Source organism: Myxine glutinosa, chromosome 6, assembly GCF_964187855.1.
Source record: "Myxine glutinosa chromosome 6, kmMyxGlut1.1, whole genome shotgun sequence".
Taxonomy (NCBI): Eukaryota; Metazoa; Chordata; class Myxini; order Myxiniformes; family Myxinidae; genus Myxine; species Myxine glutinosa.
This window is the reverse complement of record NC_136266.1, coordinates 91,074,648-91,095,345: the sequence shown is the minus strand read 5'-3', so window position 1 is coordinate 91,095,345 and position 20,698 is coordinate 91,074,648. Positions and strand designations below refer to the sequence as shown.

Sequence of the window (20,698 nt, the reverse complement as noted above, 5' to 3'; positions counted from 1 at the left end):
GCTCAGGTCTATCATACTGGAGGAGGGAGTAACCAGGAAGAGATGTTAAGGAATCAGAGACATCTTGAAGGCGGAAAGTTTCTGTTAAGCAGATAAAGTCTGGATTGTCAGAAGTAACCTGAATGGATAGTTCAATCAGGCTTGAGCGATGGCCCCGGATGTTTGAGGTCCATACCGTTAATGAGGAGAGAGGGGGAGCATCTGGTGTAGGACAGGGGAGGGGAGGGTTAGGGTCACATGAAGGATGAGAGGGGGAGGTAGGGAGAGCAGTTGATCGTGTGTCAGAGATTACAGAAGAGTTACAGGAAAGGGAAGGATGAGGAGGACGAAAGGTTTGATGCTGATGGGATGAGGAACAGTGAGGGGTTGTTTGAGGGGGGGGGGGGGGGGGGAGTAGAGGAAAGTAGAAGGTTGGGGGAGGTGGAGGTATGAGATGGAAGGGAGACGAAGTGGGGAGGAGGCAGCTTTGAGGAGGAGGGGGGTGGGGGGATAATTGGAGAAGGATGGTAGGGGGGGAGATTTGAAGGGGAGGGGCAGGGGGAGTTTATAAAAGTGGATGATTAATGAAAGATGAACATTTATAACAATTTGTGTTTATTGTGATTTTCAAGTTAGCGATCCGTTTAAGAACGATGGAGGAGGGGTGGAATGAATGTGAATTTAGAGCATGTCGTGAAGAAGAATTATAAGAGATTTAATTATTTTTTTGAAGTGGAATGAGTTGAAGAGGAAATTGAAAAGAACCTTTAAATTAGGAAGAAAAACAGCATGTTGTAATATACCACTGAATAAAACACTGCAGGGGAAAGTTTAAACATATTTAAACAGAACTGTGAAGAACAGTCTAATACTCACAAAAAACCAACGGGGAGAGGGCCTAGAGGGACAACCACGAGTCACATGAACAGGGCAAAAGGTGGAAGGCAAGGAGATAATCTCCTAAATGCCTCTGTACTTCCTTCCACCCATCCTCCAATCTTTCAGCTTCTTCACTAAGTTCCTCATACCTGGTCTTCATCCTCTTCCTTGTACTTACTCTACGGTGACCTTTCTGCATGAGGTAAGGTTCACAGGAAATTGAGTTCTTGCATTGCATTTGAAGAGACGTTATTTTGCTGCCCTATTTTAAAATAATTTTTATTTTAAAGCTTTTACAGTGATGGGCTTGATCTCACGACCGGATAATTTGGTTTTTCTGATGAGGAATGACCTGGTCATGCAGAGATTTTCATAACGACAATAAGAAGTCATGTCAAGCTATTATCGGATAGGTTTTTTTTGGCAAAGTGCCAAATTTATTTTTCCTTTAAAAAAAGGAATAAAAAGCAAAATTGCATTTGTGTAAATTTGCATTTGTTTTCTAAACGTTTGTGCTGATGTTGGAGGCTTTGCAATAAATGCACTGTTTTGTCCTTCAATGGCAGATCATGCGATCAGTGAAAAAACAGCTGTATGAACTCTGATGAATGAGTGATGAAGCTCCCTGGATGAATGGAGTGCTGTTTTATTTTTATTTTAAATTCATTTTATTTTTGAGCAGATGGTAAGGCTGATCACCTACTCCTGAGTCATTAGTGAGCCATGACTTTTTAAATCGTTTTATTTTTGTCTTTTTCATTTTGACTTGCTGTTTAGGCAGCTTGGGCAAATGAACAAAAATATTTTTGCTTTTGACAAAACGTCTCTGCTTCTGCATTTTAATTGCGCCAGTGAGGAACCCGGTTTTACGGATGGGTTAATTTCTCCAGAATTACGGACAGACGACTTTTATTAATTGTAATAATTATGGACAGATGTCCACTATGTAGTGCTATATAGTGCACATTTACAGAGAGAGAATTAGGTTCCTCCCTCCTCCACCCCCACCATCCTCCCTTCACCGTGAATCTCTAAACAAAACCCAAATTTTTTTTGCCTAAAAGCCTTCTGTGTATCTCACCAGTTATCAACTTCTTCCATCCAGCAGTTCAGGCATGCGTGGACACTGCGTGTTCAACCACACACAAAACAGGCACACACATGGACAACATGCCGATGACCATTTCTGAACACACACACACACACACACACACACACACACACACACACACACACACACACACACACACGCCTTAGACTATGAATAAATTGTGATAATGTAGTGCAGTGCCAAGTGCTGTTGTAATGTCCACTTGAAGCCTTCATCCAAAGTACTCTTGCTGTCACCATTACCAGCACTTCAACTGTCCGTGCTGTGCATGCAGAAGAGGCGCTGCACCCTCCATGAGTGACAGCGTAATCTGTTGGAGTGACGATACCTCAATTGGATTTGTGTGCTTTCACTGAAGCATTCCTTGCCGTACCTCGACCCACCCCTTATATCTCCAATTTTTCTGTTTCTCTCCGTTATGTGCGTGGAGAACTGGTGGAAGTTGCCTACGGTGTGTCGTTTATTATAAATGTAAGCTAAAATAGATGTGCAATGTTTCGCAGTGCGGACCTGATTTAATGAGCTGGTTGTAACAGAGCGCTGTGACACACAGGGTGGTTTAATGGAGTTTTGCATCATTTGATTTGCAATGTCAGAGCCTCCTGATTACCTACAGTGTGACTGTTTTGTCTTCTTGGAAATGCTTTTGATATTTCTTCGACTTGAAGTTCATTTGCGACATTGAAGCCGCTGGTTGATTCTCCCTTTGTGGGCTGTGTTGTGTTGGCTATTGGAAGTGCTACGTTTAGGGATGTGAAAATCCTTGTGATGGAAGAAAAACATTGTAATTGATTGAATTGGGATTATGATGGTAAACAGAATTTGTCGTTTAATTGTAAACTTAAAAAAAAAAAATTGATAAAATTTTAAATTAAATTTGCCGGTAATTAAAAAGCAATGGTTTTATTACCCTCGCCAGAGGAGAGGGTATTGCATTTGAGTCCATTTGTTTGTTTGCCTGTTTGTCTGTTTTTTCCGCACAGAAGAAATATCATTTTCTCTGCAACCGTTGGTCCGATTGACAGGAAATTTTCACCATATATGCAACTCCACCTGTAGAATTTTAAAAATAATTATGACGTGACCTGTCATAGGTCACGTGGTTTGGCCGCCATCTTGGAAAAATCGAAAAACTTTGCACGTCTATATCTCGGAAAGCGCTGAATATAAAAAAACGAGACATGGCTCATTGCAAAGAACTCTCCATGAGGAATAAAATATGTTAATGATGATGTCATAGGTGCCTCTATTATGACGTCATAATTCGACAAGTACAAAACTTCATCCAATCAAGATGAAATTTCTTGAGCACCATGTCAGCATAAGCTAGTGGCGAATTTTTTTTAATGATGACGTCATCGGTCACGTGGTTCGGCCGCCATATTGGAAAAATCTAAAAACTTTGCACCTCTATCTCAGTGCTGAATAGAAAAAATTGAGACATGGCTCATTGTAAAGAACTCTCCATGGGGAATAAAATATGTTAATGGTGATGTCATAGGTGCCTCCATTATGACGTCATAATTCGACAAGTACAAAACTTCATCAGATCAAGATGAAGTTTCTTGAGCATAATCTAGGAATAAATTAGTTTACCCAAAAAATGACGTCATCTGTCACGTGGTTTGGCCGCCATATTTGTTTTAACACAAAAGCCTTAAAAACCACTGAAAATACATCCTGGCGAGGGTTTGCAATCTCTGATTGCTCTTTTTCTTGTTTTTACTGTTTCCTCGTCCTCTGTGCTGCACTGTTTGTGTGTATCTTGATGAATTGGATGAATGCGACCCCACAGAATACAAGGTGTAACAGAGGGTCACAAGAACGATTGCTTTGTTCCCAAAACGAATGAATGTGTTTGAGAGCCAATGAATGATTGTTTTTGTCCTCAAGTTTTGTCATTTGAATGTTCACTTTGAACATGTGAAATGCTGACTTGATCACCCCCCCCCCCCTCCCTCTTTTTCTGTAAACTGTTCTTGTCAGAAGGGGATGGTTGTGTTGAACTCTTAAACTCCCTCCCCAATCTGCCAATGTCCCGAACAATAAATTGATTTTCCTGTGATCAACTCTCATTACCAAGTTATGTTTTCACCCTTTTGTTTCTCGATATCTCAAAAGTTATGGGCGGATTCGGATGAAACTAGAACAGGTTAGGTGTGTCGCAAGGAATAATTGATTAGCTCTTGGTGAACATCTGGTTCTGATTAACTCTGCCGCTGAAAGTGGACGGAGATTATGTTTTCACCTGTGTTTGTTTGTCTGTGAACAAGATATATCAAAAACGTTGTGGACCAATTTGGTGTAGAGATGGTGTATGTGATGAGGACGAATCGATTTGACTTTCGTGAAGATCTGAATATTGATTCGGATATGAGAATTGTTTTTTTTTAGTGATTCTTCACCATTGAGCGATTTTGTGAAAAGCGATATGTAACATTTTAAAAAGTTGTTGACGAGTTATGACTAAACTTGGTGGACGAGTTGGTTAGGAGACAAGAACATGCCGATTAGATTTTGGTTCAGGTCCGAATCCAGGTCTGGCCTATCAGTGGATACAAAACGTAAACTGTTCAGCCTGGTGGAGGTATGTGCTCTCTAAATGCCATTCTTGTGTTTGTGATGATTTCGGGTTCGATGTGTTATGTTTAATGCATTTGTGCAAACTTTGGGTTTCAGTTGTGAGGCCTTGTCGGGATGGCTGCATTATGTTTTTGAAAGTTTATTGGTTTTTGAGACCCGCTTCGTGTGCCTGTGAGTGGATATTATTACTTTTGTCATCATTTGGAAACCATAAAATAAGTTGTAGCCAACCTGTGTTGAGATGTTGAACCCTGTTTTCTGCTCATTAGTAACTCCGCAATGGTTTGGCCTTGAATTCTGTAATACTCTTACCAAAGCTTGTAAGGTGATGTTTTTTTTTTGCTTCATACGATGGAGTAATTGAGGTTTGAAATCAGATTTCAGCCTCAAACTCAACATGCCCTTTTGTGTCGCAGATGCTGTGTCAAACCGTTTGCAAAATAACAACATATTCACGATCGCCAAGCGCAACGTTGAGGGCCAGGACATGTTGTATCAGTCATTGAAACTCACAAATGGAATCTGGGTCCTCGCCGAGCTACGTATCCAGCCTGGAAACTCAAACTACACAGTGAGTGTCTCGCCGAGAAGGCAACTTAGCTCTGCCGTGGAGCTGCTCTGTAGATCGATTCTGTTTATCTATTTATTGCCAAAGGGGAATCGGGCTGGGGAGGTGTTAAATAATTTATTCAACCGTTTGTGTATATATCCCAGATACTATTCCTTGAATGTCTTAAGTGTGGTAGAATGTTAATGGAGAACTTCTTCTGATTGGTTGGGATTATTTCCATTGTTAACTTTTCTTAACAATGTAAGCCAGGAGTTCTTTTTGATGAACAGCATTTCTCCATTGTGGAGGAATTTGTGTTTCAGATCTCGACATTAAGTGGGCTTTGGGGAGAGGGGATTGTGAATGTCTTGTTTATTTACTTTAAAAAAAATGTATGACCTCTTCACTCACAAAATCGATCTTTGAGCGAGTTTCTCATTGCTTTGACAACACCGTAGGGCTATTTTGTGAAGCTAGTATGGTAGATTAATTGCTTATTCGCTCGCTCTTGAGGAACGGTGCCCTTGTTTATAACAGGTGGCAAGTATCCAGATGTTTAATACTGATTGGAATTAGCTGAACTTGTACGGCCTTTGTTTTGAACAGCGTTCATTCATTACCTTGTTTGCTGGGTCATTGCCAAGTGCTGATGCAATTGCCTTTGCTTTGTGCTCCATTGCTAAAAATGGTGACCATGAATGCTCGTAGAAACGGGCCTGGGAACCGGGAAGAATCTTGAGGAATGAATCGTTTCTTCCTTTAATTTGTTTTTTCTTGCCATGAAATTGAGGTTCATGGAAGAGCGAGGTCACAGAAGTGGGAAAAGGCAGCGCCCTGATAATGGAGTGATGAGGCAATGTAATGTTAATGGGATTGAACGAACAGGAAAAGCGTGTTTTGTAACATTCCCGTGGTCTTCACCACCACACCCCCTCCCGCCTCCAACACAGTACTTTTCGATTGAGCACTTTCTTTTCGATTGAGCACTTTTGATTGAGCACTTTTTTTTCTTTGAGATTAGCCTGGTGTTGGCTTAGCGGTTAGGGTGCCGGCTTGGGATCCGAGGATCCTGGGTTCGAATCCCGGTCGATCGCTGAATTAACGCCAGGGGGGTTGACTCAGCCTGTCATCCTTCCGAGGTCGGCAAATTGAGTACCAGCTTGCTGGGATGAATGATCACGGTGTGTACCCAGATTTAGAATAGGTACACCGTATCCCTGCGCATCGTAAGAGCGTGACCAAGGGTTGGCGTCAGGAAGGGCATCCGGCCATAAAAACATTGCCTCAAAAACAGGGAACCATGATTGTCATGGGGCCCGCAAGGCTAACCCCCGCTCTAGCGGGGAAAATGGCCTTAAAACGATCATTCATTCATTCATATTCACTTTGTTTGAGATTGCATTGCTTCATTGTGCTTGGAACATGGATATGTCTCCACCAGTGTGACCATCCCAGGCATGGCCTGTTGCCTTTTGTACGTTCTGTCTGAATTTCATGGCTGTTTTCTCATGCAAAAAAAATTCAGTACAATTTTTTTTTTCTCCACTATTTGGCATTTTCGGTACATGCTGTTGTGTTAATATAATCTCAAAAATTATCCAGTAAGAGTAATGTTCGGTTTGATAAATTATCCGTACAAACGTACACGTTCGACAATAACGGGGTCTTGGTTTGTGACATTCAGCTCTCCAACACTGGCAAGTATGTAACCGTGTGTGAACTGTAAATCGGTGCTTTTGGCGAAACAATTGTTTTTCTAATCACCAAACACGTTTTAAGATTTATCGATGCACTAATTCCCCGGTGTGTACCCCGGTTTAGAATAGGTACATCGTACCCCTGCGTGTCGTAAGAGGCGACGAAAAGGGTTGGCGTCAGGAAGGGCATCCGGCCATAAAAACATTGCCTCAAAAAGAGAACCATGACAATTACAACTACATATGGGCAGGGTACAGCCCGAAGTACCCCGTGGGGGACCCCACTCCCTCTCGTCAAAACAAGGTGGGGAACCCGATCGAAGCAAGGGTGGAAATCATTCTATTTATGACGACAAAACGTCTGATGCCCGACGTGGAGATCAGTTTCTGAGGTTTGGGACATGGAATGTAGGGACAATGACAGGGAGATCAGGAGAAGTGGTGGAAGTATTGGTCAGAAGAAGAGTGGACATATGTTGTGTGCAAGAGACGAGATGGAAGGGAAGTGGTGTGAGAATGGTGAAGGGTAGGCAGGGACAGAAATACAAGTTTGTGTGGCAAGGGTGCCTGGAGGGCGTGAATGGTGTTGGTGTCCTGTTTTCTGAGGAGTTTGTAGACAGTGTGGTGAATGTGACTAGAGTGAGTGATAGGTTGATGATGGTGAAAATGATGATTGGAAAGCTCTTGGTGAACGTCATCTCGGGATATGCTCCGCAGGTTGGTCGGAGTGATGAAGGGAAGGACAAGTTCTGGTGTGCGATAGAGAAGCTGATGGAAAACGTGAAAGATGAGGAAGTTGTTGTGGTTGGAGGAGACCTAAATGGACATGTGGGAAGGAGTATGGATGGTTTTGAGGGAGTTCATGGGGGTTACGGATATGGTGTGAGAAATGGAGAAGGTGAAAGGATTTTGGAGTTTGCTGATGGAGCTGATTTGTTGATTTGTAATACTCGGTTCCAGAAAGAGGATAATAAGCTTGTTACATACACGTCAGGTGGGTCGACGACAACCGTTGACTACCTGATGGTGCGTAGGCGAGATAGGGGGCACCTCCGGGACACAAAGGTGATCCGGGGGGAGGAGGCTGTTTCACAGCACCACTTGGTTGTCTGCGACATAAGGGTGAAAGGTGTGAGGAGAGCTCGGCGGGTGAAGTACCAACCGAGAATGAAGGTGTGGAGATTGAAAGAGGTGACAGTAAGGGAGGCATTAAAAGAGAGGCTGAGTGGGGTAGAGGATGATGTGGTTGAGCTTGAAAGTGGTTGGATGTCAATGAAAGCTAGTCTGTTGGGAGCCGTTGGTGAGGTATGTGGATGGACAAAAGGACCACCGAGGCACTCGGAATCATGGTGGTGGGATGATGAAGTTGGAAAGAGGATTGACGAGAAGAGGAAGAAGTTCAAGGAGTGGCAGAAGGCAAAGGGTACGGGAGCAGAAACGGCAGAGCATGAAAGTTATAAGGCTGCAAAGAAAGAGGTAGCAAAGGCACAGGAGGCATGTAGGAAAATGTTCGGAGAACGCTTGGATTCGGAAGAGGGTCAGAGAGCAGTATTCAGGATTGCAAAGCAGATAGCGAAAGAGAGGTGTGATGTGATGGGGGTGAGTTGCTTGAAGGATGAAGTGGGACAAATCGTTGTCGACCTAGATGGAATTAAAGGAAGATGGAAAAGATATATGGAAATGCTGTTGAATACAGAGAATGAATGGGATGGCAACATAGAGAGTAACCCAGTTTTAGGACCGGCAGAGAAGAAAACTGAGAAGGAAGTTGAGGAAGCGATAAAAGCAATGAAGAGTAGAAAAGCGGGAGGGCCGACGGGAGTTGTGGGAGATATGTTGAAGGCAGCAGGAATTTGGGGTGTGAAGAGAATGACAGAGATCTGTAATCTGGTGGTGAAAGAAGGCCACATTCCAGTGGATTGGGAACTGAGTACCCTCGTCCCTCTATTCAAGGGGAAAGGTGACCCTCTGGAGTGTGGCTCGTACCGAGCGATAAAGTTATTGGAGCATGGAATGAAGGTATTGGAAAGGGTGTTGGAGAGGAGGATAAGGAAGAAAGTGAAGATCGACGAAATGCAGTTTGGATTGATGCCAGGAAGAGGAACGACAGACGTGCTTTTCATTGTGAGGCAGTTGCAGGAGAAGTACATGGAGAAGAGGAAGAAGTTGTTTCTTGGGTTTGTTGATCTGGAGAAAGCATTCGATAGGGTTCCACGCAAAGTATTGACATGGGCATTGAGGAAGTTAGGAGTGGAGGAATGGTTGATCAGAGTAGTGATGGCAATTTACAAAAGAGCGCGCACAGCTGTAAGGACGAAGGACGGGAACAGTGGTGAGTTTGAGGTGAAGGTGGGAGTGCATCAGGGGTCGGTACTAAGTCCACTACGATTTGTAGCTGTGATGGAGGTGCTGGCTCAGAACATAAAGGAGGGTTTACCGTGGGAGTTGTTGTATGCAGATGATCTGGTGTTGATTGCGGAAAGTATGGATGGACTAAAGGAAAAGAAGAACAAGTGGAAGGAATGTATGGAGACAAAAGGTCTGAAGGTGAATATCGGAAAGACGAAGGTGATGGCAAGTGGTAAAGCATGTGGTGAGGTGGAAAGAACTGGGAAGTGGCCCTGTGCTGTGTGTAGGAAGGGTGTCAGAGTGAACTCCCTTCAATGTACAAAAGCATGTGGTGAGGTGGAAAGAACTGGGAAGTGGCCCTGTGCTGTGTGTAGGAAGGGTGTCAGAGTGAACTCCCTTCAATGTACAATGTGCGCTGAGTGGTTTCATCAAAAATGTAGTGGTCTGAGAGGGTCATTAACCAGTGTGGCAGCTACATTCAAATGTAAGGTGTGCACAGAGGGAGCTGCAGATGGAGGAAATGTTGAGTTGGATCTTGGAGACGGCGTGAAGCTGGAAGGTGTGAAAACATTTTGCTACCTCGGAGACATGCTGAATGGAGAAGGTGGATCAGACTCGGCAACGGTTGCTCGAGTGAGATGTGCATGGAAGAAGTTTCGGGAACTGAGTGGCATGCTGATGAGGAGGGGAGTGTCGTTGAAGCTGAAGGGAAAGGTGTATGCTGCATGTGTGAGAAGTGTTATGATTTATGGGAGCGAGACATGGGTAATGAACGTACAGCAGCAACGAAGGTTGGAAAGGGTGGAAATGCGAATGGTTCGATGGATGTGTGGAGTATCGTTGAGAGAGAGGAAGACAAATGATGAATTGCGAAAGATGATGGGAATAGAGCCTGTGATTGATGCTGTGAAGAGGAACAGGTTGAGATGGTTTGGTCATGTGTTGAGGAAGGATGAAAGTGACTGGTTGAGAAGAGTGATGGAAATGAATGTAGAAGGAAGTAGAGGACGGGGAAGACCGAGAAAGACTTGGCTAAAGATGGTGGAAGAAGAAATGCGGGCAAGGGGGTTAACAAGGAGAGATGCAGAAAATAGGGCAAAATGAAGAAGATTGTCATGGGGACTGCAAGGCTAACCCCTGCTCTAGCAGGGAAAATGGCCTTGAAAATGCATGTTGTTGTGGGGTGTATAAAGCTAATAAACATATCGTGCGTTCTTTTGGGTGCTTTTAATGCGCTACTAGTACAGGTTTGTGGAAACAAAATAAGATATTTTTTTCCCAAGAACATTATAGCCAAGCAAAGTGAGTGTGCCGGAAGTGAGAAGAGGTTGGTGTTAAAGATGAAAGTGGCAGAGAAACTGCAAACTGAAGGTCTTGGTCAGGTGGACTTCATGGCATTTTTGTTTGCCGCAACATACTGTTACGTTTGTAGGGAGTCGACAATGATTACCTTAGAGCCAGGTAGAATTGTACAGGTGGTGTGCTCCGACTGTCGTAAAGAAGAAGAAACTCCATGTACATAAGTAGGAAATTCATTTCGGCCGGATGTTGTGTAAGAACGTATCTTCGTTCCCATCACAAGGGGTGGGGTTATGTTAATTAGTTAGGGATTATGGGTAATTAATCCCCTGTATTTAATGGCCTCTGTTATTTCCCCTCTGTTCCTTATGACAATGCAGCACACACACATAGCAAGAAATCGCGCATTTATAACGCTAAATAAAAGTGACCGGAACAAGACATTGAACAATATCACTGGCGCTGCCAGCAGCCACATCACCACATCAAGCAGGCAGGCCCATAAGGCCACGCCCCGAAGAGCAGCGATTGGTCAGGACACCAAGAGCGATGAGATGCCACTAGCTGATCAGAGGAGACACACGGACGTCGACGGATGACGTCAGAGTCTCAAGTGCAAAGGAATTGGAGGGTGGACATTTTCTCTCTCGTTTTCTGGGTTTGGTGGCGAGCAATCGTCTCGCCGACATTTTGGTTTCTCGTGGCTTTTCTCTCTCTGAGCTGGCCTCGATAGCGAACGTTCACACATACGGTGCCTCTTGAGCTGGACTTGGAGGTGTTGGTGGAAGGCGGACGCATTTGCTTGCTCTTTGTGCGGGATTCCGATTGAAGGCACGGCCACATTTTTTTTTCCTTGGCACGTCAGTGTTGGTGAACAAGATCGACAGGGATGAGCGGGTGCGAGTAGAACGGGCACGGTCTGCTGACTTCGCGCTCGGTGGCGAGAGAAGCGGACTGCACTGTGAGGCCTAGTTCCCGCTTGTGGGCCATGCAGCCTGTGGTTCCCGCGCAAGGACGTGGAGGCCAGTGATGATCCGGGACAATTCCTGACGAGGTTGAAGAGCCGCTCAGAGCTACGTGCCCACACTAACACCTACTTATTTTCCAGTTATTTGTTCCCTTTGTCTGTACTCGACTCTGTGTGGGGACGTCCCATTTAGGAATCATAGTTTTTCTCGTGCATTATTTTGTTACCGGCATTTCTTTAATAAAGCCATTATTTTTGTACAGTTAAATCCTGTGTTGGTTTTGAATTACTCATCGCAGGTGCGAAGACGGCCAGTGGACCCGTGCAGTTAAGCGCTCACGGCTCGGCTTTCCCTCCCCCCCCCCACCCCCCATACTCCCCCCTCCTCACACTTTTGCAAAGATTATCAAGTTTGTGTCATTGGGTTGATCAGGAGAGATTCCCAGTATGCACACTCGCCTCAAATCTGTCTCGCCTGGGTTTGAATCTTGGCTCGGCTATAAACTGACATCACGGTGTTTCACGGGTAGGGTGATTCGTCGATGTATGCGCCATCCCTCAGATGGTCGTTAAACTGGATGTCCCATCTACCAGCATTAGTCGGTGGACATTAAAGATCCCACTTTTGTGACCTCGCCTCCTCTGTCCTTCATGGAGAGGTGACAAGCTATCGCCAGCATCCTGGTCAAATTCCTAATTCCTGCTCTAACATGCAAGGGTCACTGCATCAGTGCCACAACTGTGCCCCCAGCACATTATGATACCCGCAGACATGTGCTGCATACAGAAGAAGATCAGGAAAGCAATGATGTTCACATTGATTTGTAGTGATAAACCCGTGGGTGTTTTGATAAGTGATGTCACTTCCTACGGCGTTTGAGTCTGTATGACACGGTTAGTTATGGGTCAGTTTTTCATCAAATGACACACACTTGAGCAAGGTAGTCTGCTTCACTTCATCAAAACGTGCTTTTTATTTAAATTTAAAATTTTTTAAAAAATATCCTGCATTTCACGCGACTGACTGGGGCAATGTCGAAACCAGCACACAGGTTCTTCTTGTCCTTGCCAAATGTTATCATCACTTTAATTTTGTTCTTTGAATAGCTTGAAAGGAGCTGTAATGTTTTCAAAGTTTGATCCACATTTGTACATACATACTGTTACGGATTCGTAACTTCCGTTGTTGGGGTTTTCACCCACTTGACATGTTTCTGAATTTAGGTATTATTATTCTTCTCAAAAGGTTTATTATTCAGGAACAGCTATCTAAAGTTAAAAAGGTTAACTTAAAATGATACAGGAAATCGTGGACCGGAAAACGACGAGCGAGGAAGAGGAGGCGGTGAGAAAAGTCGGAGAAGAAGCTGGTTGCTTTGCGTTCGGGATCAACCGTTGTCGAGCAAGAGACGAGTGAACTTTGGGGTTTCCTGGAAAGGGATTCCGCGATAGAGTTGTTATCGCTGTGACTGATCAAACCTGCGTGTCAGGTTGGCGTTGGATTCGGAGGAACCATCGTCGTGTGATTACGTCTCAAGTATGAGCCATCCGCCATTTTGACTCGTGCGCTTCGCGCGTCGAGCAAACTTTCCTTGCTTCGTCAACCATTTCCACCGTGTCCAGACGTATCTGTGGTGTGTGTGCACCGAGGCTTCTGACGATTACTTTGCGGCTCGCCGACCGTGAACAGTGAAAGTTCGTACCTGGAGGGGGCCTTTGGATTTCCCAGTCGCCGTGAGTGCACCTTTGTGCCACTTTAACCACGTGACCCTTTTCTCCGCTTTGGGTCGCGTGCGCCTTGGTGCCGTTTTGGGCGGCGTGTCTGTGCCTGCCCTCGGAACGAGATTCTGGTTTAGAGTCGACATCGTTCCGTTGATCACTGGAGGGGACCAACTCTGAGCTCGAAGACGGGAATATAGAGACATTAGGGAAGGTTCTTTCCACTCACTTGGAACACTGAGTTACTTTATGCATGCTAGCTGATGGAATAGAGAGTGCACTCTTAATTGTCATTTGTGGTAATGTTATTCCTGTGTGATTTATAATATATTATTGGTTTGTTCGTAATCATTGGTGTTGTTTCCTTATTGATTTCGACACGGAAATATACATTTTTCTGCCGTGATTCCTCCCGGGGTTCGGAGGTATACCGAGACCAGGAGGTCGGGGAGGACTCAGTAACAATACTCATATTTATCCTTACTTAAGTGATAGCTTCATTGTTTTCATAAAATTGCTCGGTCTGACTTTTTAGTCACCGAGAAGTCCAAGTGTTCGCTGGTTCAGGAAAAATGTATCGTTTTATTATATAAATTAATTAATTTGTTGAACCAATATGTTTTACTCTGTCTACTTTTCCATTTCAAAAATGTTTTTTATTTTGATAAATCTTGGACAGTATTGAAGCCACTGAGAAGCACACTTGCCTATTTTTGCATCCAACGCCCAAACTAAGTCGAGTGATCTAAAGCAGCCGTTCGTTGTCGGTGCACGCTGGGTGGCAGTTGTGAACAAAATGTTTGAATCTGATACGGATTCCTTTTTGGTGGGAACTTCAACTTTACCTCCATCACAAAACATATTGAGTGTGCTCACCTGAATTTCTTTTGAAGCTTGCCGAAAAGGAAATCTCGTGTATGGTCCCTGAGCCGACAGTATAGCCAGATTGATTCATTATATGAAGTCGACAACTTGTCGTGCTTTACAGCTACTTGGAGGATTTATTTTGTCTCGGAACTTGTAGAAAGTGCAGCAAGAACTGACTCCTACACTCTCCCCTCCTTTGTTTTCCTTCCAGAGATCATTTGGAACTTGTCATCATATATTAAATGGTTTGTTTTTGGATGGTCTTTAATGTGGATTACTTGCTGGTATTGGAATGGCATGTGTACGCTCCTGATGGCTTTTGTGCCACAAACAGGTTGGCCGACAGTTGGGGTAATTTGGCAGTTGCTCATCTGGTGCTGTTTCCCAGTCGAGTTTCAAATTTAGAATAGTCGGTCGCAGTTGCCGCCAGGGATCGGCAAAGTGAGGAATAGAGGCTTGTCGTCTTCATTAAAGCCATCTGTACAAGTGAACAGCAGCACAGCCATTACAACTGTTGTTTTGTAACAGATAATCGATGAACGATAGTTTTTCTGGGTTTTTTTTTGTAAAACAATTTGCTCTTTTGCTTTCACAGAGAAACAATCATTGCAGTAATGCGATGAGTTTGTAACACTTTGGAAAGCTTTGTTAGTGTCCACATTATGCTTCGTAAGGCCCCTCTTGCTCTGACAGAACCTGCCAAAGACAGTGACCCATTTTGCATATTGTCCAATGACGTGCGTGCGTGTTTCTTGCCAATATTTCCTTTGCAGGATGTCACATTTTATGATTTATTTTGGGAATTTTCTGCATAATCATGGATGATCAAGATGCATGTATCATATTATCCATCAATTTCAACCATATTGAATGATCTTTTTTTTTACTCCCATTGAGTACTTGATAATTGGTGCCATCAAATTCGAAACGTCCTTATTTGTAATCAAATTATTTTGTGGTGGTCTGGTTGGGTGGCCGAGAGGTAAGTGCACTCACCTCTGAGCTGTCGAGCCTGGGTTTGAAGCCCGACCCAACTAGAAGCCATCATCCTGGTGTTTCATATGCAGGGTAATTTTTCATTGTGTGTGCCGTCTCTTGGATGGATGTTAAACTGGTTGTCCCAGTCTGTTGACATTAGCTGGTGGACGTTAAAGATCCCACGGGGTCCTTCATGAGGAGTATGCGAGCTATCACTGGCACGATGAACAAATTCGAAATTCCTTCCCCAACTACTGCTGGTACTTAGGCAGTTAAGACCGAAAAATAGGGCATATCGTTCATTTTTTCAGGAAAGCACCAAATTTGGCACAGATGTAGTATGGACCTATACAATTGTTTTACTGAGGGGCGCCCAAGAATTCAGAACCCCTGGTGGCCGCCATATTGAATTTCAACATGACCGCCCTCTGTGACCTATTTCCCTCAATAACCTCTATACTATGAGCGATAACACGACAGTTCCAGTGTCTTACCCCATGTTTTCATGGTCTCTGAATCCAATGCGATCAATTGCATAAAGATTGGCATCCATCATCTTTAATTTCAAGATGGCTGCCATGGTGTTTCCATTTTCCTTGAATCTCATAGTATTTTAGGTAAAATTTCAATTCCAAGTGATACACATTGTTTTATTGGTCTCTGATAACAATGGAATGGTATTAATTAATCAAAGTTACACACAGTTGCAGTTTTAACTTAAAATATTGTGGGCACTTGAAAGGTGGAGGCTCTCGCACAGACGCGTAGTACTACAAGCACTGTCCATCGCAGTCAAACAGTGATGTGCAGGGCAGGTTTGCCCTGGAGCATTTACAGTTGCCTTTACAGGCCGATTTACAATGGCAGCTTGTAAGCTCTGAACATGCCTCCTGTATCAGTGGTATTGTGGTCCAAATTGGTGTCCAAGAAGTCCCTGTTTTCATCCAGCCCCAATCAGCTGGTGATGGAAGTTCTGGGTAGGGCACAAGTGCCTGACTCCATACGTGTCCAGCCTGAAAACATGCACGTTTTAGGTGTTGTTCGAAGGCGTCTGCTGTTGGGGGAATGTGATCAATTGTTCTTGCCTTCTTCGTGAACAAGTCGGCGCATGTCATTCACTGTCTTTATCTCGGTAGCCCGGTCATAGAGGATGGCAACATATCTTTCTATGCTCTGTAGTTCCATAGTAATAGCGTCCACAGATGGTCTATAAGCGAGAGCATGGAAGGTCTGCGTGATGCTGGGGTATGCCTCCAAAGCCTTCCAGGCTGTCTTTTTCCCAATTTGGGCAAAAAATGACACTGTGTCGCAGACAGTGAAGGCATGAAATAATGGCAAAGACTCGGACTTCCTGCGGCCAAGGCCGGTGGCAATTTTATGGATGGCAAGGTAGCGGTAGCTTTTACCAGTGCCAATGGCAATCCAGAGTTCCTCCACACCATGTGACTGGTAGGTAAAGTAGTGTGCTATTGCCAAGACCACAATATCAGAATCTACAGTTCGAATCAATACCCGTTTTCTCCCCTTTTTCACGGCATCCAGGACATTTTTTTGGAATTTTTAAATTTTCTGAATTTTTGGGCGCCCCTCAGGAAAACAATTGTATAGGTCCATACTACCTACATCTGTGCCAAATTTGGTGCTTTCCTGAAAAAAATGAACGATGCTTCCTCTTAACTGCCTAACTATGGGAAGGCAATGGCAAACCACCCAGTGTAACCCTTGCCACAAAACTGCTTTATATCGTCTGCTTTCCATATAGTCTTTTTAGCAAAAGTCTTTGCTTTTATTTGTCTTGTTTTGCCATATTTGTGTACGTAATATGTAGATGAGACTGCCAGCTTTCCCCTCAACCTTACACAGTTTAACTTCTCTGGTAGACATTTCTGCTTCCCCCATCCCTTCTCATCTCGATTGGCATGTTCATAGCCGTCATCTGGTCAAAAGGCCTCAACATCTACTGCTTACGATCAGCATTTTTCCATCGGCTCCTGACCCGAGAGCCCCGGGTCGCATTTACCAAACAACGATCCCACTTGTTTATTTTGATGAATCATAAAAATGGTACATTTGACAGTAACAGAGAACCAGGTTTACAAATTGCCCTGAACATTACCAATTGCTAATGACGTCATTGCTGTGTATTAAAAATAAATAAATAAATGTTCACCAGTAATGTGAGATCAAGGTGTTTGCTTATCTCGGATAGCCTTTTGGAGCAAACCTTTGACTGTTGGTATTTTCTTTACGTTGCGATATTCTTGTTTTTCTTGGTCAGTGATGGTGTGTGGTCTTTTGTGGAACAATCTTTCCTTTTCACCCCTCAGCCCAAATTGGGCTAAGGGGTATTGTCACGGGCGTCGTCCGGACGTCCGTCAACTTTTGGTTTCCGTCAATTTCAAGGAGAACGGCTTGTCCGATTAAATCCATTTTGCAGTGTGTGTTGGGGTTGAGTCGAGGAAGGTGCCTTTCGAAAATGGGCACGCTGCGATTTTCAATATGGCCGCCACGGCAGTCATCCTGGCGTCCGTCAACTTTTGGTTTCCGTCAATTTCGAGCAGAACGGCTTGTCCGATTAAATCCATGTTTGCAGTGTGTGTTGGGGTTGAGTCGAGGAAGGTGCCTTTCGAAAATGGGCACGCTGCGATTTTCAATATGGCCACCATGGCAGCCATCTTGAAATTGGTTTCCGTCAATTTCGAGCAGAACAGCTTGTCCGATTAAATCCATTTTTGCAGTGTGTTGGGGTTGAGTAGAGCAAGGTTCATGGGTGCGCTGCGATTTTCAATATGGCCGCCACGGCAGCCCTCTTGAAATTGGTTTGCACCGTGCATGGGCTGAGGGGTTGCGCCCACTTTGCGGTGCTATTTATTGTAGTATCGATCAAACTTGCTGGAAACAAATAGGTTGAGTTTGTTTGTACCAGTTTAATTCTTTCATTTTCAGTTTTATCACATTTGTTGTGAAAGAAGGAATGCAGTGTGGCTCTTACACTGGCATTGCCTTTTGGTTGAGTTTATATCCAGCATGTGGTGTTCATGAATGAAAAGCAGACCCCGGTGGAGCAATGGTTGAAGCATCCGCTCGCAGGTCTGGGAGGTGGTGGTTCGGACCCCAGCCGGGTCATACCAAAGACTTGTAAAATGGTAGATGCTGCTTCCTTGCTTGACGCTCAGCATTTAAAAGAACGGAAGCTGATCAGATTGGTCAGAGTGATTTGGCAATTGTTTTGCGTAAATGCTTCTGCATTCCTCAAAAATATTCCTGGAGCAGAAAGCCACCTTGTGATGTTCCAATGTCCAAACGTGGTGTGAAGTCCGAATGTGTTCTCATTGCTCATTTGAGTCATAGTTTTTAATCTCTACTTTTCCTTCTCCCAATCACCCCATAGCTCTCTCTCAAGTGTCGTGCTCCTGAGGTGTCCCAGTTTGTCCATGAAGCGTACGACAGCATCTTGAAGAGCTGAGCACGTGGGAAGCTTCGCCCAGCTTGGCCGTGGGACCAAAACCAACGTTGGAGTTTACAAAGCATCCATCCAGTGTCAAATTGCTCATGAGCAGCCTGTTGTGACCTCTGTTTAATATATTTTGTATTTTAAATAATTATTTTGCTTCTCGATGCACCCTCGCCCCATCAATTCCTCAGTAAGCGGTGTTTCTGAAGTTGCTCCTTTGCCTGTTGATGTATCGATCAATGTGCTGCCTTCAAAGTGGGACTGCGTACGGTAAAGGCCAAATCTATTTGTCAGTTTATTTTTTTTCTCCTCTGCAGATAATTCTTTGTGAAACACGTGGTGATGCCTCCGTCTGTTTAAAATAGGCGGTCACATGATGCGGTCTCCAACATTTTTCCATCGGTTATTTTTGTTCCGCCGATCAAGCTCGACGTGATTTCACCCCCAATTTCTGGCTCCTTGGCCGATCCCGGTCACGAGGGAATAATTTTTTTGTTTTGTTCACGTTAGGCAGGCTCTGTGGTTTGGATGGTTGCTCGCGAGTCGCTTTTCTGTAATCCAATGCTGTTCGACTCGCGGTGCAACTTTCCTTTTGCAAACGCTCAAAAGCCGGCTCTTTCCAGGCTCGGACGGAGCCTGCTTTTGGCGAACGTCCTGTACGCATCTGTGCTGTAAATGTACACGTGCTCGAGTGCAGTGCATGCTCCTTTTTTCAGGTAGGTGTGATTGGTGCAATGTCATTTCAAAAGCGGGTGTTTCACCCTAAATGTGTATATTACAATTATGCATGGAATGTGTTAAATAAATAATTCTGCTCCACACGATTGCCTACGTGTTGCATTGATGGGGTCACTCGACCAATTCGGTGAGGTCTCCCCTTGGGTAGTGTACCTTGCTCTGCTCATGCCCGACCCCCAATGCTACCGGTATCCTGTTGTCGTTCCGAGGTCGGCGATACGACTATGGGCTTACTGGGAAGGACGAGACATTCCTGGATTGTTGTGTCGGGGTGGCGACCTGTCCAGCATGATGCCCTCTGTCTAGTCTAGCCAATTAAACTGTCTCTGTGTGCAGATGGCGAAGGGGTTGTTTTTATTACTTGCAAAATCGAAGATTTTTCGAGTATATTGGTCGGTTGCGTTTGTGGTTGTCTGTTTGTCAGTTTGTTTGTCACCGGCGTTCAGGTCACAATTCTAAACCGATCGTCGCAAAACGTCACCAAGTTGTCTAGGTCGTCCCAATTGAGAAGCCTGTTGATTTTGAGGTCAAAGGTCATCTGGAGGTCAAATGTCTAAAATCGCCATTTTAAATCCGATTGACTTAAAAATTGAATAACATTTGTATATCGAGTCACTAAATTGGGAAATCAACTATTTTTGAGGTCAAAAGTCAAACGTCAACTGAAGTTCAAATTTTCAAAATCATCCATTTTCATCTGAAAACCCATCAATTCTCAACCGATTGACTTGAAAATTGAACAGCATTTTCATATCGAGGCACTAAATTGGGAAACATACTATTTTTGAGGTCAAAAGGTCAACTCAAGGTCAAACTTCCAAAATCATCAATTTTCATCCAATTGACTTTAAAATTGAACAGCATTTGTATTGTGCTTCACTGAATTGGGAAACCAACTATTGTTGAGGTCAAAAGGTCAAAGGGAAACTCAAGGTCAAACTTTTAAAATCATTTTTCATCTGAAAAATTGTCACTTTTCTTCCTATTGACCCGAGCTTTGATCAAGATCGTCAATTTTAATCTTGATGAAATGGACAATTGGCTGCATCAATGGAAAACTCTTTGGGGGGGTTGGGGGTGGATTTTGCAAGTATCGTGCTCCGCATGTCTTCTTGTTAAATTTTTGGGTTTGTTTAAGGGGTCAATGGATTCTTTTAAGATGGGATAACTTTTGTGCGGTACATGTTGGGTGAATCACGACCAAATGTAACAGCTGTTCAGTGGATGGATTTTTCGGTCCAATTTTGATGGAAACTGTCGCCGTGCATCCCACGAAGCACGTACACGTTGCGAGATGACGTCATTAAGATCGCCGGCCCGTGACGTTCCTCGTATTCGATTGATGTTTGCGACGTGCGTCACCATCGCTCAGACCTTTATAAACTTTGCTCATGTGACGTCACTTATTGAAGATTCCACGTGCGTGCGAATCATTGCGTTTAGAGCGGTGCTGCAGGACGGTTAACCAGAAGACTATCTTATTCCGATTCGAATGCGTGGATGTCGATGAATACAAAACGGGGGTCGT

The 20,698-nt window shown here is 44.1% G+C and overlaps 1 protein-coding gene across 2 annotated transcripts in view; it reads left to right on the top strand.

Moving 5' to 3' along the window:
* LOC137430087 (AP-1 complex subunit beta-1-like) overlaps window positions 1-19,253 on the top strand; it is a 97,166-nt gene extending 77,913 nt beyond the window's left edge. For both annotated transcript variants that reach the window (XM_078780144.1, XM_078780145.1), the window contains 2 exons: window positions 4,969-5,123; window positions 18,370-19,253. In XM_078780144.1, coding sequence (XP_078636270.1) covers window positions 4,969-5,123; window positions 18,370-18,444 — 230 coding nt within the window. In that variant the 3' untranslated portion in view covers window positions 18,445-19,253. The remainder of the gene's footprint in view (window positions 1-4,968; window positions 5,124-18,369) is intronic.
* The last annotated feature ends 1,445 nt before the right edge of the window (window positions 19,254-20,698 follow it).